This window comes from Paramormyrops kingsleyae, chromosome 19 (genome assembly GCF_048594095.1).
Source record: "Paramormyrops kingsleyae isolate MSU_618 chromosome 19, PKINGS_0.4, whole genome shotgun sequence".
In the NCBI taxonomy this organism is placed as follows: Eukaryota; Metazoa; Chordata; class Actinopteri; order Osteoglossiformes; family Mormyridae; genus Paramormyrops; species Paramormyrops kingsleyae.
In genome coordinates this window covers 13,714,277-13,737,640 of record NC_132815.1, presented here as the reverse complement: position 1 = coordinate 13,737,640, position 23,364 = coordinate 13,714,277, and the positions used below count along the sequence as shown (strand labels likewise).

Genomic DNA, 23,364 nt, shown 5'->3' with positions numbered 1-23,364 from the left:
CTGTGTTGTGTTTTTTCGAATATATGCTAACACATTGCGAGACATTTGAAATTCATTCGGATTTTTGAAAAAAGTGACAGCTCTAGTTTACACACACACATTATCCTGAGTGGTTACAGCATAGAAATAAACCAAGAGAAATGTCACTAGTCATTAAAAAATGATTCGATGCGCTCTCTTAATGATTCAGGATGGTGACCGATATTTCCGGGTTCACACTTAGTGTTACATCACTCAGAACAAAAGCAGGGCTTTGATTTCTCCCCTAGGCTAGAAAATAGATAAAATTTAGTGGAGTCGGGCAGAACGATCCGGCTCAGCCCAGATCCATTGCTACCTGGGGAGAGCAGCCCTAACCTGACACTTACGAAGGAAAGACAAAGTTCATTTTCTGCTCAGTGCCATGACCTGGTCACATGACCTCCGCCTCTCCAATCTCCATTGCATTTCTTTCCCCACAGCGATGCCCTACGATCATGCCGTGATGCACAGGGTCATGGAAAGCGACTCCAGGATCTAACTAGTCCATAACTTGTAGTATTTGCGATGCATTAAAGGGAACACGGTCCTTGACCCTTGACCACACCTTCCTCTCTTCCTGCAGGCCTGCAGCTCGTACTTGTACACAATGGGCTCAGACATCGACCGGAAGTAGAGCTACTTGTCTCAAAAGTACCATATAAAAGATGAATGTTTGCTCAGACTGAGAGTTGGGGATCATCTTTTTTCGCACCCGGCACCAAACACGATTCAAACGGCCATTGTCCACCATCTCTCCCATGTAAAGACCCATAAAAAGCAGGGACCCACCATTATAATCCACACCCAGAGATAACCTGGCCAAGATATGGGGACAGTAGAAGGAAGTAGAGGTCAGCTGCCAGTGTAGCCGGCGGCCAAGCCATGCAGGAACACAAAGACCCGCAAAAACACAAAGACCCGCAAAAACACAAAGACCCGCAAAAACACAAAGACCCGCAAAAGCACAAAGTCAGCGTCACTGCAGTGAAGTAGAGAAACTGATAAACACAACTTACCTGTGCAGAAGTGTAAAGATGAGAGTCGACGCCAGGCGCAGGTGAGGGAACGGACCAGAGCAGGCATGTGAAGACAGAGGAAAACTATTATTAGGACTGATTTTCAGGACGTCATCTTCATCATCATGAGCATGATAATATGGTAATATGCTGCAGCAGGCCACTCCGATTAAGGCACTAATCCATTGATCACTGATGAAGCCGCCCATGTTCTGGGCCGGACCTGAAGGTCCCTCCTCTAGACGCAGAACCTAGCTAATCTACATCTGTGAACCTTCACAGGCTCCTTCTCGTGTTGACAGCTTGGAACCCAAAAGAAGGCAGACGGATCTCATGTGCGGTATCTGGGTGGGGAGCGGCCTTTGTTTGGGTCGGTTTGGGGCTATCGGGGGGTGGATAACCAGCAGGCCTCACATTCCAGGAGGTTCCATCTTCTCCACATTTTGTTACACCTCCTGTGCTCCCCACAGGATTTTTTCCCCCACAATGACTTCTGTAATTTTTATAAATGGTCTTGTTTCTAAATACCATGTAATAAACTTGTATCATTGCTCTGGTGCAGGATTTGGAGATGGTCATCATAAATACATATAACCACAGAAACCAAATTCAGGTCCATTGTTGAGAGCAAAGGCAGCTCAGAGTGGAGGATGGAGAACAGAAGATGAATTAACACCCCCCTCCCCGGGGGTCTGAGAGAGACAATCCGACACCTTCGCTGCGTTATGAAGACATGGGGGTGTGCAGATGACAGCCCACCTGGAAGACCATGCCCCACCTCCCCCCCCCCCCCCCCAATCCATCCCACTTTCCTCCTTTCAATACTCCTACATCGCTTAAGCAAAGATAATCAGATCCACAGGGAACCCTGAAGAACACGCAAGCAGCTGCTGGAACAAAATAAAAGTAGGTCAGGTAGCATGGCTGAAGACTGGACATAATGGGAATCACCGGGATCGAACCTGAATGGTCAGTTTCCCTGCCAGAGGTGAATGATACTGAGCACTGAATCCATGTTTGTCACACGCACGAGGAAGCCTATAAAATTTCCAAGGAGCAACTAGGGACCCAACAGGACATGAGATATAAAGACATCCCTCTCCCCCATCCTCCTTTTCTGTTCTTCTACCCCCCCCCCCCCGGAGGACTCACACAGCCTGCCGACTCTGGGCAGTGGGCGCTTTCTCGGTCTGCTCATTTAAGCAGTGCAGCTGAACAAAGCGTGTTAATCTCACAGCATGGCTGGGGGGGGGGGGGGGGGGGGGAGATACAAAAAAAGGAAAGAAAGGGAAAAATGCAGAGGAAAATTTACTATTGAGGTTGTATAAGTCCCACGACCAGGATAAATAGGTGGAAGATGGAGAGATGGATGTATGGAAGTGCAAAAGAAATATTTACAAAACCATGATGTTACTCAGAGGTAAATATGCTCCACAACACGAAAGAGCAAACTAGAAAATCAATTGAAACACAAATCCAATATGGCATGAATATGGTAAAAAGTTCACCACAAAACACACAAATAAACGACAGAATGGGTTATTGCAGTTGGATACAATGAGCCCGCCTGGGTCCGGAATCCTCAGATAACGCCAGACGGGCTGAGAAGCAGAGCTCGGTAACTCCACATGCGGGGACCGGGGACCGGGTACGTTCTGGCGTTAACAGATCGTCGTTCACACATGCAAATCAGGCAGAGAGCAATAACGGTCACGTCTCCTCCACTGGCTCTTTGTGAATTCGCACGCGCGGTGAGCTCCTAGACCGCGGCACATCGTTAAGGGAAGCGACCGCTAAGTGCCGCTTAATCCAGGGCCCATGTGTCGATCTTCACAGAGCTGCCACTGCCTGAGACCCCCTGTGTGACCTTTCCAGGCTGGGAGGGAGCCTACCTTTCTGGGGGTCCCTTCTCCTCCGGATGGCCCAGAGGCTAAACCCCCGCATGGGCATGCCTGGGTTCGCTCTGCCCCACAGGCTCCGCACTCTCGCCTCCACACCCCGGCCCTCCTCCTCCACCTCCTCCACTCCCGTCCCTACTGGACGCCGGTGAGCTGCACACGTTACCGCCACACAAAAAGGGGGCCGTCCCATCGAGGTGAGCGTCATCAAAGGGACCTACCCAGAGTGACCCCCCCCAGCCCAACAGGTTGCCACGGAAATGGCGGTAAAACACAAGTGATATTGGGGTCCGGACTCGATGTCAGTTAGGTGCGCTTTTCACTAAAATCAAGGGAAAAAGGGAACTTTAATGCATTAAATGTGTCCAATTTATTTTTACATTTTATTTTGAGAAAAAAATGCTTACATTCCTGAGTTAGAACCTATTAACATGCCCTCAGGATGATAACATATTAAAGTTAATTTTTTTTAATCTGCGTATAATTAGTATCCCATAAATGTGGAGCACCTAAAAGAACAAGGAAGTAATATAAAACGACTTTCTCAAAGGGTAACTTTTGTGTTAATAAAATAAACAGAATGGATTCATATTGCTGGTGAAGTAAATGGTAATAAAGGATCATTCTGAATGGGTGAACGTGATTGGACGGGTAACGGACTCAAGGTTTTTGGGACTGTGTCCAGTAGCTCTAAGTGTGCCATGTTCAGACGGAGAGCTTGTGGACACAGTGGTCCATCTGGGGGGGGGTATCATCCAAAGCTCAGGGCTCCCCAGTCCTAGGCTTCCTATTCGCAGTCGGGCTCCAGGAGCAACAAAGGAAGATGAAGGGCATCCTGATGCATCATTAGGCCCCCAGAAACCGCACCCCCCCCCCCCCCCCCCCACGCCCCACCCTCCCTGCCTAGTTCTGAGCCCGACTGCGAGGTGTCACTCCACCAGCAAACCCAGGGAGGGAAAATAAAAGGCGTTTTGTTCCGCCTTGGCACATACCAGATAGACGACTCGCGATAAACAGGAAGCCTTCGGTTCTGTGCGATTCAAAAAGGAAGTTTCGGCCCTTTTGGAAGCAGGATTGTATTTATACGAAGGGTTTAAATGGGCCTTCTGGAAAAAGAAGCATTCTCCTGCTTTCCAAGCTCAGAGCCTTTCAGGGTCCGTCTGCGGTTAATGCACCCGAGCGGGCGGGTGGTCCGCACACCGCCGAATCCCCTCCCCGGCGGGGCTGGGCCTCTTTGAGCCAATTACCCCACTGGAGGCAGAAGCTGGGAGTCTCTGAGAAGGCACTGGGGGCAGCTTCTTTGTCAGGGGTGCCTCTGGGGGCTAACTCTCATTATCCGACCAGCGCCCGTTATATTTTTAGGCAAACCGTCGGCCAGAAAGAAGAAGGGAAAAGTGAGTCAACAAAATCATTAAAATGCATTAATCTGTGAAAAAACACACGCGTGCAAACATAAACAGACGTCAATACATAAAGCATAGCGAAAGGGAAAAATACAAAGAAACTATTTATATGCGCGTGATATATTAAAAAATATAGTTTAAGCCTTAGAAAATAAGACGCACAGAACATCCGCTTAGAAAATGGCGTGCGAAGCAAATGCTTCTGCAGTGATTTGCGGACAGGAGAAGCGGCGCAGCGAGCCTCGCCGGGGATAAAGCCGGCAACGAAAACGACCCCTCGCTGTACCGTGAAACCGGATGACTGGAGGGGAAGAAGATCCATAATTTTTTATTTCCCTACTATATCAGGCACACGCTCCTCAAAGGCTAAAAAGGTAAACGCTGCTTTCGTTTGCAAGACGAGATTCAAGATGTTTTACTGGCCACGTGCAACAAGTGCACCGGGAGCGCTGACTCCCAGTAGAAGGAAAACCGTATCAAAGGAATAATTCCCAAATAGACGTTAGTGCAACGGTGCAGAAGGAAAAATAGTAAGTCAGACGTTACAATTCCCCTGAAGTACAGATGCAAGTAATAATGCAGTAGTTCCGAGACGAAGAGTATATTTACGCAGATAAAAATAAATATATTTCATTGCATATAGTCTATTATACAATTATTGAATTAGGTTTAATTGCATTAAGAAACAATGCTGAGGCATCTGTGCTATCTGAAATGATTATTATTATCATTATGGATGCTTTTGTAATGATTTCCGCAATTAATACATTTAGGCCTTCGTCGCATTCACTTTTCAGCTCAGCGGCTAACAAGACTCAGAGGTATTTTAAGGCTATTCTTTCTTGTTTCTGCATTGGTTCCATTATCAAATACTGAAGAAGGCATATGTGAATATTCATTAAGGTTTACATGTTTAAGGTGATTTTCAAGTCATTGTATAATTAGTGATAAAATTAACAATTTGGGATGCAATCGTGTTAAAATTACCGCAACCCTATAAATAGTATGTGCTAAAGGACCATGTTGAAGAAACCGCATGGTTTAAAAAGGAATAGAGTTTACGACCTAAAATAGGTCCCGATTACATGTGACACCGCCCTATCCCTCCACGCGGGGCATGATGCCATATTATTTATATGATTATCTACCTACATAAATACACAAACTCAGCATATTACAAGCCATGGAAGGATGGAGAGAATATCGGAGGAAGGATTTACGCCGACCCTGTATTTACAAAGCGACGAAATCCTTAAATTATCTCGGGCTGGCGTCTCCGATACCTAATGTGCGTTAGGTTTCATTCCCTTCTCATCCGTTAGGTGTAGCCCCTGGGTGTTTCACAATGAATGGTACATCATTTACGGATGTGTTATGTATCTGCGGGGGCATACTTAATTCAGTTGTTTTAAAGCCGCTGGTGATGGTTTTGCTGTATCTTTTGTCAAGCGCTTGGAAGGGGAGGGTGCTATTTAAGAGTAGGATGAACTGACTACAATGAGCTTCTCGAATATAGAGGACAAAGTGTGGGCTAATTGGAAACGGCTCCCATTAAAAGCGTAATATTCGGCTTGCCAGACCCCCGCTGGAAGGATCACCTTTGGTCTCCATATAATGGTGTTACGGAAGCATCAAAGCACCATGGGGGGAGGGGGGGTTCCGGAAAAAACTGTGAATATGAGAGGTGGTGCAGTTCAATGGCAGAGAGAGACAGAATTCAAACATAAAAGCATGAAACAAGAGCAGTAAATGAGTCCTGTGTCATGGAGATGGGGGATCCCCAAACCACGGACCCCGGCTCACTGCCGCCCCCAGCACCAGCCACCCTCCCCACGAAACATCCACCTACACGAGACGAGCTCAGGCTCACACGAAGACCGCCCCGGTGAGCCCAGCTTACGGACACATGATCCCCCAAGCTGGGGTCTGATGGTGGCGTTCCTGAGCCCCGGGCTGACAGAGCCGCACGTCCCGCCTGCCGAGCCTCGGCATCCGCGCAATGCGATACGACCGTAGGATTAAATATATACCGTAAAGGCATTCCTGAATAGGCAAAAGCAGGCAAGGACACGTGAACACACATATATCACATATATCTCTGCGTTCGCGTGTCTGTGTGATATTTCTGTGTGATCATATACATACATACATATACATATATACAGTATATATATATGTATATAAGACAGCTGAGAAAACAAAATCTTTCATTAATTAATTTTATGCATCAGCTTTGATCAGATTTATACAAATTCAGTGTTGGTTACATTTTAGAAGTCCAAAAAAGCAGTCTGTACTTTTGTAATAAAATATGAAAAACTACACTTCAGTTTTGCATAATTTGTTTTTTTCCTAAATTTTTATCTGATAAAATGTCATTCCTTTGAATTTGTGACCATAACTAGTCATTTGATGAATAAATGTTAAAAAATGAACACTAAGCAGAGTAGCATAAGACAGCAATGAGCTGTGGTTTCCCCGCCCCCCCCCCCCCCCCCCGCCAGCCCAGCACCCCGTGATAACACCCCGAGGCTCGCTCGTCTTTAAGGGTCAGCTGTTCTGTTTACTCAGTCCAGGCCCCTTTCACAGACCAATTAGAACACCGTTATTCTGTTAACGACTGTTTACTGTAAGCCCTTTGCATGGCCCACACGCAGAGCCAAGTAGGACCGGATCCAGACATCGGCAAAAAAAAAGGCAGCTGCCCGGGGTCCGACTGGCCCTGGGGGGCCCGGACAAAGTCATGAAAAAAAAATTAAATACATAAAATTTAAATGTTTATGTGCAGACAGAAACGTGACCCGCTCTAGCTACAGGCAAAATAGGCAGCTGCGCAGGGAACCTGAATAACGCGACACGATCATAGGCTGAATCTCTATATGCGTATTAGACCATAGTTGTTTGTTGTTGTACCCATTTTATGTCATCTCCCATTGCCGAAGACCAGTTCCAATACTAAGAACACAAGTACAGAGAACAGTAAAAATCTCCAGACGTTGGTCTTGCTCCATCCCAAATATCAAGGGTACGTCGGTTGCAGCCTCACCAAACAAGACCAATCCCGTGATTCATTGCACCCCAAGATTGTTCTTGGAAGGCAAGGTAGCAAGACCGGTCTTGCAAAGCCCAGAAATATGATCTTTACCTTCTTGGTATTGAGATTCATCTATCGATTTTCTTGGCATGGGGGCCTTCTAGGTAAAGCTTTGGGGCACAACGGCTTCCTCTTCTTTAAACACACATTGCTCGCTCCATTCGTGTTCTCTCACCCTCGTGTCAGAAAACCAACAAACTCACATTATTCACAGGAAAAAGACTCCCGGTGACTCTAACGCAGTGATGCTAACACAGAGACGCTAACACCCACATGCTAACACCCACATGCTAACACTCATACGCGAACATGGCAGCGCTAACACAGAGACGCTAACATCCATACGCTAGCACAGTGCCGCTAACACAGCAGCAGACAGCCATATATTTTGGTGGGTTTTGGGTGCAGTTTCATTCATGCAGGGGTCACACCACAACGTGACGAATGATGCCCAGTGCCCCTCCTCCCCCACTGCTTTATTTATGAGCGGCAGATGATGACTTCCCAGAGGGCTCAGATCCCAACCGACTTCACGCCTAGTGTCAAATTACCCGCACTGAGTCAAAGGACAGAGGCGTGCCTCATCTTTGGGGGAGGTAGGTGGGGGGGAGGCAACTGGTCCCTGAGGAAAGGAACCAATTTTCAGGGCTATTAAACCATCTCACTCCCCCTGCAGATAGTTCTTTTATTGCTCTTACTCCCAAGTGTGGGATGTGGGGGGGGGGGAGGATACAGCAGATTTTAATCGGTTCCCTCCCCAAGCCGGGGGCCCTGCTCGCACCCTGGCTGGTTGGGTGAACGTGTAGCAAATGTTATGCAGGTGAGAGGGACTGGAAGAAGTCTGAGAGGTGAGCAAGAAATGGGGGCAAGAGGGGGGGGGTCCTGGATATTGAAGTGTTTAAACCTCAGGCATGTGACACAGGAGGGTATAGGGGGCCCATTGTTCCAGTGTGCTTGACTAGGAGAGGGAGCTTAACAATATTAAGGGATTGTACTGTGCCAGTGCTCAGAAGGTCGCTGGTTCAAATCCCAGGCTCGGCAGAGTGATTTCACCATTGGGCCCTTGAACTCCTCTGGGAACTGGCTGACCCTGCGTGTTACTGACTGGCTTTGGGCAAAAGCATCTGCCAAATGAATACATGTAAAGAAACAAAGAAAACGCCCAGCACACTGAACAGCATCAGGTGGTAAGAAGCTCATCCTTAACCCCAAAACACTATCAAAGCAATAACTGCACATTAGTACGGTTAACAAGTAAGAGAGCCCACAGGCAGTGGCAAGTAACAGACAGAAATGTGAAACACAACAGTGGGCGTATTGAAAACGATAAAAGCACTGAGATCTTAAAAATATCAAAGGACACATTTCAGAGGCAGCTACACATTTGCTTTCCTAGAGATGGTGTGATATCTCAAGCAGGTAACTGAAATTCCCAGAAACTCTGTCACACCCAGTGTGGTATGAGAAATTAAGCATTTAGCCTTATCTGAATTCCAGTGAACAAACACTCAACCAAACTGGTCCCACCGGGGTTCATTTTCATGACATAGACGCGTTGGCATTCTAGTTGTGCTCGCTCTCCAAACACTGCCGAATTCAAACTGGGGTCCACAAGGGATCTCGCTACTGAGACATGCCCAGCAGGATTATGGGTGACCCTCACATGTGTGTGTGAGGCATGTGTCCCCATGAATGACACGCCTGTGGCTCAGCCACATGTTGGCATGAAACTGACATAAGCACAGGCTTACGTCAGGTAATCAGGAGCTTTTTTTTAAATATAACAGGTACCAGGGAACTACAAATGCTTTAAAACCCTAAAAACCTTAGCTGGATTTGGAAGAAACACCCACCATACCTGCTATCTTACCCCTCACACCTCTAAGAGTAACCATCTGGTTGTCATATCTTCTTCTCCTTCAAAGACTGTCTGACAAGAAGATCCACACAGGGCTACTAAAATAACTCGTCAACCATAATCTCCACTCAGTCACCCACAGTCCCGTCTCCAGTGGGCCAAGACGACCACGGGCAGATCAAGAGAAAAAAAAAAACGATGGAAAATGTGGCCAAACACAGAAGATGGGAATATCCGTACATGCAGATTATTCCTGTCTCCTCGGAGGGTGTGAGAATTCTCTGTGTGGGCGGGAGCTAAGCTATCCTCCGTCTGAGACGGCTAATCTAGCTAAATCACTAGACGCTAGACATTCAGACCGCAACCGAATCGGACCCAATGACAGCTTCTGTTACATCTGCCCGCCTTTCTGGGGCCGAGAGGAGATGTTTGATTCTAATAAAAATGGGGGGGGGATCCCCTTTGAAGGGCGCACTCCACATCTGCTTCTGACATCTCCCCCCGGCCTGTGGAATGCATGTCAGGTGGCGGCAGCGGCACAGGGGGGGCGGGGCCCAGAAAGGGGACAGAGGGCGCGGAAGGGCGCCGCCCTCCCCATCTCCGGCACATGTTCTGCCTTCACCCGTATTTGAAGAGTCTTCTGATTCCCATCCTAACACAGAAGCAGCAATTTCTACACTCCGGCTGCCATTCTCCCACAAATTTTACAGTACATACCAGTTTTGCGTATTTCAGACAAAACATCAACCGCATCCTGGCCTCCGTGGACTACAATTCCCAAGTAAAACGACCAGAGAGCACTACAGGTTCACATTATATTCAAAACATTAAATAATGTCATACCATCCATATACAGTATACAGTGGCAGGAAATAACACTCCCCCAGGACCACGGTGCAGTGTACAGACAGAGTGACAGGGGGAGGGATTCACAAGGTTTTACAGTGCAAACCACGGGACAGTGAGGACCTGGGGGGCTGGACACGGGGTTTGCATGCATAGTGCAATGTATATGTAACAATAAATACAGCAGCATAAAGAAGTGGAATACATATAGGATAGATAGATAAATAATAATAGATTACGGCAACCAGCCTCAGGTGGGGGGTGGGGGGGGTGGGCATGGTCTGGTTTCCTGTTGCCCGAGTCAGCCTGTAGTAAGCTCTGGTGACACCAGTGACATCTGCAGTCACACCCGCGCTGTCCATGAAACACCCGGAGCTACCAAGCTTCTCCCGAGTTCATCACCGCTCAGCAGCACCGCCCTGCTGGTACACAGCGGATTGTTTTGACAACCACATGCCTATTTTGCAATGCCCCCCCCCCCCCACCACAACCGCCAGACACACTCACATACCTGAGACTCTCAAGTGTCCCACCCATAAAACAAGAGGCCATTGCCCAATCTGGAGCTTCCGGAACATTCATAACTGGTGGTGTGTGGCTCAGTGGGCTAGGACGCTGTGCCTCGGATTGGGAGGAGTGATTTTACTGGGGGGGGGGGGGGGGGGGGGCTCACAGGTAATGCTGATGTTGCTTCATATAAATGCATCTGCTAAATAAATTAAGTGTGAACTTATTCAGAACAAAACAAACAGCATCAAGAGCTAACAGGGGGCCAAAATAGCAGAATACCGCTGTTACCGTCAATGTCGCTCCGACAACCGAAAGGATGGAGGCAATATGGCCAATATGTCCAGACACCCCCACCCCCAATCACATGCCAGCTGTGTCAGTGCATCCCATAGCCTGCAAATATAAGGTGATGTGACATCAGGAACAAGATATTATTGTGGAACAGAAAAAATACAATCTAGACATGGGCTTCAGTAAATCAGACCTGACAAAGTCCTGGCACAGGTAGCTGAGGAATGATTATTATTTACTGTCTGGTATTCAGAAGACTGAGGCTCGGTATGGTGCTCGTGTCGGGAATTTGGAGGAGCACAGCAGACCTGTATTAACCTCTGCTGACCTGTATTAATACCCTGAAACCAGTGTTCTGTGGGGGGGGAGATGCTCCTAATCTTTGCATTTTTGTGGCCTTTTGATGTTCTTTTGACGGTTTCATCTTGGGTGCCACACAGAATTATTCCAGAAGGGGACGTTCAACTTCAACTGGGTCACCTGCAGCACCCAGGACCCCCCCACCAACACCGGATCACGTCCACTTCAGGTTCACAAAGACGCCATTATTCCCAGCATTACCAGGCTTGGCCCCGATTTCAAAAAGCCACGCCCCGATGCCTCAGAACGAAACCCCCCCCCCCCCCCGGCGGCTGTGGTCGTCGCTATGTGTGTCTCATACTGGGAGTGGCACAGGTACGGCTTGGGTGCGAGTGCTGGGAGGGGGCTGCCGGTGACGTCACACCCGGACCGTGATGCGGGCGGCGGGGAGACGTGACAGGTAGCGACGTCTCTCCGGGACGACGCACTATGACTATGGAATTAAAACCATAAACAGAGAAAACTGCTGCATCCCAACCACACGGCCAATTTGCTGACAAGAGGCTGCTGCCACTGTGACCGGATCGCATTACATCAGCTAAGTTCAACGTGCAGCGCGGCACAATGCGCCGGAAACGCCTCGCCGGTGACGCCAGCGCCAGCTGAAGCCCGAGCAGGCCTGCGGTTTGCTAAGTGGGCGCTGAAGACGGCAGCTGCCTGTGCGGCCTAGTGGCTCGAGCGACGCGCATCACAAAAACTCACATCGTCGTTATTATTATTATTATTATTACTCTGCTTCATTTCGATTCAAGGTTTCGGCGGCAGATGTGTGCGGGAAGGTAAACAATGGGCTTTGTCTGGCACTGAATGCTCTGTGCCACATCCCCTTTACCGGCCGCCCGAAGAAAGACGACGACAATGCTGTGTGGCCACTTCATGAAAGTGAGGAGGGAGGGAAGCCACTAGGCGCCACTCAACACGTTTTCTCATCCAAACATATCCAGAGCCTTAAGACACTCTTACAGCCCCAGCTATCAGTCTCTCGATTTCACCAAGATGCCGTTTAATGTAAAATAAATTACTCTGAAAAGCAAGGAGGTCACCTGTGGTTATTATGTTATACTGTTACCCAGAAATTGCCGTGTCCAGCCCCCCAGAAGTTGTCCAAACTATGTTGCTTCACACTCAATTTCCCTGACATTTAAAGGGGCATGAAATCAAACAACTTGAGGGCACATTTTTGCACAGTAGCAGATGAAATAGTTCCATACTATGTTTTATTATTAAACAAAAATGACAGCACGCAAGGCCTGTTTGATGGCAAAATGAGTGTGTGAGATGTTTCATGGTACTGGGACCCATCACGATGTCTGTCAGGAACAGAGGAAAGGCGCCTCTTGATGAACACGCCAAGGTCATCGGCAGCAGCGTGCAGGAAGCTCCGATGCTTGATAAACTGGGGTCTGGGCTGAACCTCTCAGCACGGCAAAGCCCTCGACCTTTGACCCCCAGCTTTTGACCCAGACCTTTGACTCCGGCTTTGTCCAGCATGCACAGGCCACAATAAGATTAAAATGTTCGCCGTTTCCTCTCTGAAAGGGTGTACTGTTCGACGTTCTCCATAGCTTCATGGTGGGCCTTCAGTGCGCTGCGTGACGGGACGTGAACGGGTCCGAGTTTTATGCCGCAGGAGCAAACAACATCCGCGAGCCTGGGACTTTGGATGGGCCGCCGATCCAGTCCTGCGGCCACGTGCCCGGGCACGACGCCGTCACAGTTAATCCTCCAGAAACCGTGAGAATTTTCCCAGGATACTCCTAGACGACGTCTCAGAAACGTTACACTGGGGCGGCAAAGACCAAAACAAGCAAGAGGCATCTTCTACCACACGGTTCCCACTCATCTCGCCCCCCCCCTGGATGACACATCTGTCTTTGATCATTATCCAGAAAGACGGCTGGTGATCCCAAGTTTACAAAACACAGTCACATCACTCCGCTGTGGCTTAATAAGTCAAACGTGAAATGGAGCAGAACAGAGCCCCGAAGCCGACAGCCCCCCCCCAGGGGTCACTACACCCGGCCGCCGAGGCCCTCGCTCTCACGCCTCGCGCCGCCCCACGGCAACAGGCCCTGGCCTGGCTTCAGGAGCGGGGGAAGGAGAATGGCTGCCTTGTTCGTCCAGAGAGGAGCAGCACTGGCAGGCCTCCCGGAGGTTTGTTTAAGTGGGACGTCTCCTGCATGCTCCCTCCCCCACAGTCTCACCGCTCTCCGCTGAAGGACGTGGAGGCTCAGAGCACACTACCCCACCCCCCCGCTCCCCCCCCCCCACCCAGCTTCAGCAGAAAGGCTCCATATTTGTGTGCTGAGGGCAGTGTGGCAGCGGACACAGTGTTTGCTGCAGCAGGTTAGGACCCCATGCATGTAAGCGGAAGGCTGCTGGTTCAAGTCCCTGGATCAGCAGATTTTACTGCTGGGTCCCTGAGCAAGGCCCTAACCCCCAGTTACTCCACACTGACCCTGCTCTCAAACAAACAAATTCTATCACTGGGACTCTACCAAGCAGATTATGCTTCAGCTGTTGATGACCAAAGGTTACATCCATTACAGGTGTTCAAAGGCTCCATCTGTTAAAGACATTAACATGTTCCATCAGTTACAAACACCAAACACTATTATCTTTACAGATATTCACATCTGTCACAGAAGTCCAAGTGCTCCAAACTTCACAGACATTAGCACACTTATACAATACAGATATTCAGACAATCCAACCATTACACACGTCCAAATGCTCCAATTACATTTTAAGGCTAAAAGTATGTAAACACTCCTATTAATTAGAATAACTGCGCTGACACAGGTATACATTTCAGCATGCAGGAATACAATCTCCAGCAGAATGGGTGGCCTGCAGGAAAGCTAAGGAACTTTCCACTTGGCACCATCATAGGGTGCCATCTTTAAAACAAGTCTGTTTGTCTAGAGCTGCCCTGGTCACCTGGGAGTGAAGTGACTGTAAAGGTCAAAACATCTGGAGGCAAGTTCAGTTTGAAGTGGTGACACGAACTCATAGAAAGGGACCTGATCAGCCAGCACCAATAGCCAACATGAATGGAGCAAATGTCACCAGCAGTGTCCCAACATCTAATGGAAAGCTTTTCCTAAAGAGCAGAGGCTGTAGCAGCATCAAACGGCCGACAGACTGCATATTGAAACCCTTGGTTTCTTAATGAGATGTCGAACTGGTTGCCCTATAGTGTAATACAGATGTTCAAAAGCTCAATTAGTGATTTCCAAATGCTCTAAGCATGACAGACCATCCATCCTTTTTTGGTAACTACTTATCTAATTCAGGGTTGGGGGGGGGGGGTGCAGAGCCAATCCCAGAGGCTAGAGGTGCAAGGCAGGGAGGAAGCAAGGATGGGGTGCCAATCCATTGCAGGGCACATTCACGGGACAGACGCTGTTCTCCTGCAGCACTGTGAGGGCCACAAGGCGCAGACGCCGTTTCCCTGTAGCGCTGTGAGGGCCACAAGGTGCAGACGCCGTTTCCCTGTAGCGCTGTGAGGGCCACAAGGCGCAGACGCCGTTTCCCTGTAGCGCTGTGAGGGCCACAAGGCACAGACGCCGTTTCCCTGTAGCGCTGTGAGGACACAAGGCGCAGACGCCGTTCTCCTGTAGCGCTGTGAGGCCACAAGGCGCAGACGCCATTCTCCTGTAGCGCTGTGAGGGCCACAAGGCGCAGACGCCGTTTCCCTGTAGCGCTGTGAGGCCACAAGGCGCAGAAGCCGTTCTCCTGTAGCGCTGTGAGGGCCACAAGGCGCAGATGCCGTTTCCCTGTAGCGCTGTGAGGGCCACAAGGCGCAGACGCCGTTCTCCTGTAGCGCTGTGAGGGCCACAAGGCGCAGACGCCGTTCTCCTGTAGCGCTGTGAGGGCCACAAGGCGCAGACGCCGTTCTCCTGTAGCGCTGTGAGGGCCACAAGGCGCAGATGCCGTTTCCCTGTAGCGCTGTGAGGGCCACAAGGCGCAGACGCCATTCACCTGTAGCGCTGTGAGGCGACAAGGCGCAGACGCCGTTTCCCTGTAGCGCTGTGAGGCCACAAGGCGCAGACGCCGTTTCCCTGTAGCGCTGTGAGGCCACAAGGCGCAGACGCCGTTTCCCTGTAGCGCTGTGAGGGCCACAAGGCGCAGACGCCGTTTCCCTGTAGCGCTGTGAGGGCCACAAGGCGCAGACGCCGTTCTCCTGTAGCGCTGTGAGGCCACAAGGCGCAGACGCCGTTCCCCTGTAGCGCTGTGAGGCCACAAGGCGCAGACGCCGTTTCCCTGTAGCGCTGTGAGGCCACAAGGCGCAGACGCCGTTCCCCTGTAGCGCTGTGAGGGCCACAAGGCGCAGACGCCATTCTCCTGTAGCGCTGTGAGGGCCACAAGGCGCAGACGCCATTCTCCTGTAGCGCTGTGAGGGCCACAAGGCGCAGACGCCGTTCTCCTGTAGCGCTGTGAGGGCCACAAGGCGCAGACGCCATTCTCCTGTAGCGCTGTGAGGGCCACAAGGCGCAGACGCCGTTTCCCTGTAGCGCTGTGAGGGCCACAAGGCGCAGACGCCGTTTCCCTGTAGCGCTGTGAGACTCTGCTTGCCGAGCGAAGTTTCTGGCTGTAGGTGAGTGGCGCGTCGCCAGTAGATACAGGGCCTGTTCCCATGGTTTTGTTTTTATGCACGCTGGTGCGGGGAAGCTTTGAAAAGCTCAATTTTTATAGAGTTTGGCAGGCGCTTCGGAGTATTAAGATTAAACCCAAAGATTAAATGGACCCCCCCCATCTCAGTTTTTATGCAGAACAGCCCCCTGACTCCACCCATCAAGCAGCAGGTTATCAGGTCTCTAATCCTGACCACAATGCCAACCTTGCCAAATGGACTAAAAAGTGGAGCTTCACCCTCTACTGTGATTGCCCAGTCAGGTACAAACCCCACCCCTTTGGGTCAGAGTCAAAACAAGTCTCATATGAGTTATATAACGATATAACGCCTGAGTTATATAACGATATGAGTTATTTATTAATGTAATTCAGTCCAGTTATTTAATCAGTTGCTCTTTAATGGTTACACTGCTGGTTGCTTTAAGGCATGGCAAGACTGTAATACATAAATCTCCCAAGCTTAAATTTACAAACAGGCTGTCTTCATGAAATGAAGACTGCTCAATCTGGTTAAAAATATCAACCATTAACAGTCTCGCTCCAACAAAAACCACACGTCACAATTTAAAATACAAAGGCCTGTATCTCATTTCAGTGTACTGGTGTTATTGTAATCGGTATTACAATCTGTATACGCTGGGGAGCGCAGCAGAACGGGCGGCCGGGGCATGAGGAAATACTTTGCAGAATTCCTCCGTCAAAGCTGCCACAAGGTGAAGTTTTTGCCGGCGTATACATATTTAACGGCCCGTGGGTTCCTGAAAATTCCGTATATCATCAGTTTGGGATGCGCAGGTACTAAGGGGCAGGGAAATCAGGAAAAGGACGGGAATAAGGCCGCATTAAGGTTCCACGCCCGTCCCTTTAAACTCTGTCTAAAAATAAAAAAGGTCATTTGAGAAAAAAAAACAAAGAAAAATTGATCCTTTTGTCCATTTATGAAACGCTAGACTTACGTTCACTCTTCAGAGCCTGACTGAGAGGCACCTTTGAAGTCTAACAACCTCCTAAGGGCCCAGAACAAACCGGGAAGGTTGCAGGGGGGTCATTCCCAAATTTGTGCAGTTGCCAAATGGGAAGCTACGCGTGAAACTGGGTGGGAGGGAGACGTCGGGAGCTGGAGAACGATATCGCGCTTTAATCTGCGATTAGCCTCCTGGCTGCCATATCGCAGCCACGTCGGTTCCAGAACATTGCAAATTCAGTGCTAACTAGCCATTTATCAACAGCGCTTAAATTTTCATGAAGGATTATGGGAAATTTGGCTAGGTTAACCCGCGATGCACAACACCAGCATTAATTACGGCACTCATGAAATCTTTCTGTAAATATGTTTATCAAGATTTATGAATGCTAAGTAAGCCATTAAATTTTATGGGTGTCTAATAATGTTAATGTCATGGCAAATATTTACGAAGCTTTAGCAACAGGTGGGAGAGATTCATAAATATTTGAATGAGATACACGGGGCCTCCTGTTCTGGCTAGAAAAAGGCCTCCGGGCAGAGAGAGGGCGTACGGCGCAGGGTGTTGTATGTAAATATGCTTATTTAGGCCAGACCGGGAGGGACCAGTTCAACAAGTGCAGCCCTGGGATCGGCAACAACAAAAATTGCGTTCTTTTTTCTTCTCAAATACCGATGGGTTTTGGAGACCTTCGAAACGAACAGGTCAATTTGAACTTTGACTCGCAGCAGGTTTTGACTCGCATATGACTCATATTTCACTGAAATGTGCATTTGAGATGGTCCATGCCGACGGGGCCTTAGCTGAGGAGGGCCGTGCTTTAAATACCTCCGGAGGATAAGTGGAGGAATGCGGCACGTCCCGAATGGGGGCGACTGTCATCTCCTCGGGGCGCTACGATACAGCTGCGCGCACACACACACACACCCGCCCCCCAAGATTTTCAGCCCCGCTCGCTGCCGTCTTCATACACAAACAGTAAGGCCATCCGCTGTCGCTCATTGGACGTTGGGGGGCTGCATCTGGCTTACGGAATTCCTCAGATTAGCCGCAGTCACGTGACAGCACTCCACCAACCGCAGAACTCTAGCCGTCCGCTTTTCTGGGATTGCGAAACATAGGAGTCCATTAACTTCCTTTTCACAGCATGAGAAATATGCCTTCGGGCAGACGGATGATCCTGCAGAATCCATTTCCCTCTTTGCAAGGATTCACGTCAAATTTGATTCAGAAAGGAAAATACACAGGAAGAAATTATTTCGACTAAACTTCCATCCATCCAACCATCCAACCATCCATTCATCCTCCAGTAGCTTATCTAGTTCAGGGTCAGGGGTCATATTATCTGTCATAATATTTTGTAGGGGATTAAACAATTATTTATCCAAAATATAGAGGCTTTGCTTTAAAAATTAGGTGATCCTTTTATTTTTTTACTACATGACATAGCAGTGACCTTCCCAGGACCTGTTGGTCAACCTTACCCAGATCAGGTCTGATTCAGCCATTCCTAAATGCTACGCGCCTCCTTCTCCTCTAATCCTCTTGTAGATACAGCAGCATATTTATGAAGTTAGTCAAGCTGCATTACCCTCTCTCTGCTAAGCATCAGTGCATGGACGGATACCCTGGAGTCCCCCAAAGAACTTTCCGGTATTAACCACAAGGCACCGATTGGCCATCTAAGCCCCACGGCTACAAACTGGCCCCAAACCATGATGCTCCCATCATCCAACTTCTCTTTGGGATAAAAATCCTTTGTTGGGACCCAGTGTCCACTTCTGTCAAATGTAACATTAATAATTTATGTAAAACTATGCATTTTGAATTTATGTACCCACAGAACATATTCTCTCCAAAAGCATCCCGAATCATTGAGGAAGTCTTCAGCAAATGTCGTACAGGAAGTGATGTCGTTTTAGGACAGCACTGGACAGCATCCCAGTGCAGCATTTTCTTATAAAGTGGCTCGTGAACACTGGCATTAAGTTGCTGAAGTACCGGTAAATGGAACGGATTATCACCATACTGTTCCCGACCAAGACTGATAACCAAAAAATTTTGGATCCAAAACAAATCAGAATATTTAATGTTGTGTCGTCTGTTTAATCAACTCATCTTTATATTCTATCAGGACTGACAAAGATCAGGTCATATTTTAGGTTAAAATAATAGAAGCATACCGGTAGCTTACAAGTGGATTTATAAACTGCCTCTGTCCACCATGAAGGACATAAAACTGTAAGCTCAGGCCAGACAGCCTCCTACCAGGCACTAGCTTCAAAATATCACCTGGGAAAATAAACACACTGGCAATAAGGGGGCAGTGGTGGAGTAATGGTTGGGGAAGCACACTGGTAATTGCTTGAAAGATTGCTGGATGGATTGCTGATTCAAATCCGCAACCAGGAAGGTACCACTGAGGTACTCTGAGCAAAGTACCACCCCAAAGCACAGCTCCCCGGGTGCTGAATTAGCTGCCCCCTGCTATGTCACAATGTCACAAATGGGTTACAGGCAAAGGACACAATGCATTGTTGTGCACTGTGTCAACAATGACTAATCACTTCACTTTAAAAACAATAAATGAAAAAATTGAAGCATCAATGATCTTTTCTTTTACTTTAGAAATTAACTACAGATGCAATCAACCGGTGATGCATTGACACATTGGGGCTGTCAAAAATGATTCATGAGGACAACGGGACGGCATTGGGAGGTGAATCTCAACGCATGACTACACATAAAATCTCGCACACCTGCAACGGGTTAGCCGCGCTCGTGCCGTGCTCGGCGGGGGGGGGGGGGTTCTTTGAAAGGCTGAGAGCGAGGCACCACACTGGGATCCAGTCTGGAACCTTCCAGAATGAGCAGAAAAGAATAAGAGCAAGAGAATCTAGAGAAACATCGGAGTGGAAGAGTCTCATCGCTGTTAGCCTCCTGCCACAACCAATATGGGCCATTTGTATCTCCACCCACATACTATAAACTACACATAAGAAACTGTCAATTACACATTAGGAGCAGGTTCAGTTCACAGGAAACTTCTCTCAAACCTTAAACTTTACTTAATGCCCCATATTAATGCTCCTAAGCAAATAAATGCACAAATAGTCATAATGTGTTAAATTCTGACTTGGAACTAAACTCCCATGAATGTTCACGCCCATTTTTGCCTCACCTCCGAGATCATTGGCTGATTCATCCCCTTCCCTCGTGCAATAACACGCCCTCCCACTCACCCTGAGTACCTTTTGATTACGTGGCTACCCGCACACCTGATGATCGCGTGCAGTTTGTCTATCAGGTAACATCGGTTCTCCTTAAAGGTGCTGCTTCAAATCCAAAGGGAACGGGGCAAAGACCTCTTTATATTTATATCATAAATATATACGGAATACTGACGTTTCCTTAACGCTAGTAGCTAGTGTATTCATCTGATAGATTTTCTATGACCAGAGAATGACAGTAAACCATCCCAGGAAACAGTTAGGGATACCCTAGACAGGATGTTGGTGCATCTCAGGACGCAAAAATAAGTACACGTACTTTCCTGACCTTATCTCTATTCAAACGGATCTGACGCTTCTCTGACATCTCCGGAGAAATTTACCACCGACAATCCTGCTCCTTGAACTAACCAGCTTTGAGGACAAAGCTTAAACTCCTAGTCCACGCGTGCTGGGGACCATGAAAACATCCCAAGGAAAAACCCTCACAAAGCACACGGAACAATGGGGACAGGCAAGAAAAGAACTTCAGTTCAACTAAAAATTAATTACCAAAAACAGCAGCAATGTTTGTAAATGTTTAAGAGAGTTATAAATATTCCAGCTAGACTATTGACAGAATGACGAATTTACAGCCTAATTCTATACATCATTATGGGTATCGCTAGAGAACTGGCGTCCAAACGTGTCCCCCACGCCACGCATGCCCACCGGCTCCCCCCATCCCATCCCATCCCCTCCCCTGCCCTGCCAAACAGCCACAACGGGGGTCATCGCCGGCCCCTCGGGATCTGCCCTGCCCTGCTTCCGCCCAGCATAGCATTCCACGCATCATCCAGGGGAAGGGGGTTGACATGTCATGGAAAAACAAAAGCAGAGGGAGGAAAGGGAAGGAGAGGAAAGGAAACGGCGTGTGGATGCGAAGTGGCCGGCATCCGACATGCTCCGGGAGACCCAAAGCGGGCAAAATCACCGGGCTCGGAGTGGGACCTCCTCCGAAAACAAATCTGCTCCTCCTTTGACAAATTAACACGCTCTGCCTGCACTAACATCATTGTACTCGTACGTATTTCAAAGACAAAATAATTTTTCTCCCCCAAAGAAGAGCAAACGGTGCAGCTTTGGGCACAAAGTTCAGCGTTACTTCAAGTACTTATTTACCCCCCCAACGCAGATGGTCAATGAGGGACTAAGCATCCATCAAATCCGCGGGGATTCCCTCGTCGCACTGGCCCGATCCCCCTTCCCTGTGTAACACGGAGCTTGAATATCAATCTAAACCGATAAAAGGCAAAAGGAAGACAAACTTCAATCACCGCAAAAACAATAAATTATAAGAAACGCGGTTATGCATTAAAAAGTTCGGTTTGATGTATTGAACTACTAAAACAGTGATATATTGAGCAGCAGTTGTACAATGCAGCTCTGTGTTGTGGTTTCTGTTATCTATGAGTGCATTGATTTATTTGGATCAAAATGAAAAACTTTTTAACATGTAGTAAGTAAGCAGCCGAAGAAGTGAAGCGTTTACCAGTCGCGTATGGAAAATTTAGTTGAACTTACGGATTTTGACCTTCTTGGGATCCTGCGAGCGGACTGTGTTCTTTAACGTTTCCAGGCGCAGACGCAGCTGGCCGGACCTCCGCGCCACATGCCACACTTCGGTCTCGATCTCCAGGAAGATGCCGCCGGCGTGCCGCGACAGGTCGGAGAGCTGGTGTAGCACGCCGATGAGTGCGTGACAGCACACCTCCTCCAGACTCGTAAACAGCACCGGCTTCTGGATTTGGGGGTGACCCGTCGCCCCGGCCGGGCTGCCGTTTTCCAGGTCGCTCCGCACCGGAGACTTGGTATCCTTCTTGTTCAACCTGCACAGCAGGCGCGGAGCCACTGTCCTTTGGTGGAAAGGCATTTTCTACAAATACCACAGGAAAAAGTAGCTAAGGCAAAATAATCTTTTAAAGTGAAAATGAGTGTTTCATTACTTTAAAAAGTTGCGGATCCGCAGAAAATAAAGATGCCGCCATTGTGCGTGGAAGATGCGCGGACGGGTGCTTCCCAGCTCCGGTCGAATTCAGCCTACTGACAGTAAAAGTGCCGGTGGAAAAGTGCGGGCGGTGTGCGGAAAACCTGGAGCGCATATACCGCCACCTGTGGCCGGGATCCGGAGTCGGAATCCCTGGTTACCTGACCCCAGCGGCACTCCTCCAAGGAAAACACGTACCGGAATATCACATGTACTCACGTTTTGTTATTAAAATATCTGGAAAGGACCGGATCGAGTACTGGGAAGTTATAGGCCTACACAAACGTGCTTTACAGATTATCTCATTACATCTTTATTACTGATTACAGGTGAAATATGCATCACTCGCTTTTAAATGATTTTCTAAGTAGCCTAACGATGAGAAATGTAAAAGCCGGCAGACACCGCAACGCCTCTTCTTGACGGGCCACTTCCCACACGCAGCCATAACACACCAGAACGCATCCTATCGCTGCGGATATCTGTTTTCTAATTGCACATCTTTGATTTATTATGGTTTCATTAGGAGCCAAGCAGGAGGCACCTATTGTAATCGTTAGATATTTTTTTAGCATTATTATTATTATACTTTCTGACATGGGAGCCTAGGGCAGCCCATAAATTCGCTTAGTAGTTTTTTTTTTTAGTTGGCATATTGATAGAGGACAGTCCAGTGTATTCAGTCGCCAAATCTTGGATCAATCTATCCATCCCTATAGCGCCACCATTAGGCCAGATATAAGGTACATTTTTGCTTGTAACTTTTGAGCCGTAAATTTTGAGGAAGCCAAACAATAATGGTATAATTCCACCACTAGGGGGACACTGCAATAAGCAAAAATGCGTTTTGGCTAATAATTTTATCGATTTGCCTTTAAAAATATATATCTTGCGTCTTCTAATACCGTGGGATGTCCCCAGGCTGATCCATGGAAATTTTCATGTCCTCCTAATTGATGCGGCCGCCATATTGGATTTTATTGAAAATTTAAGAATTTTCCACAGGCCACAAATTTTGACCAATCTTCACCAAATTTGTCAGTGATGATCGTCATACGAAGCCTTAGGGGTATCAAAGACTTTTTTGATATTCAAAGCCGTTTGTGTGTCATTGCCAAACGAAACTGGCGTCAAAGGCTTCAGTCAGGATGTGTCACCATATGAGGACCAAATTTCCTGTCATTTGACCCCTGGGGGGTGCTGTAATA

The 23,364-nt window shown here is 48.3% G+C and overlaps 1 protein-coding gene across 3 annotated transcripts in view; it reads right to left on the bottom strand.

The window, feature by feature from the left end:
• The window catches only part of nhsl1b (NHS-like 1b), a 99,402-nt gene extending 77,161 nt beyond the window's left edge, over window positions 1–22,241 (bottom strand). Inside the window, exon 1 of one of the 3 annotated variants that reach the window (XM_023806930.2) lies at window positions 21,694–22,241. In XM_023806930.2, coding sequence (XP_023662698.2) covers window positions 21,694–22,042 — 349 coding nt within the window. In that variant the 5' untranslated portion in view covers window positions 22,043–22,241. The remainder of the gene's footprint in view (window positions 1–21,693) is intronic. The other 2 variants (XM_023806929.2, XM_023806931.2) reach the window with 2 other exon arrangements.
• Between the last annotated feature and the right edge of the window lie 1,123 nt (window positions 22,242–23,364).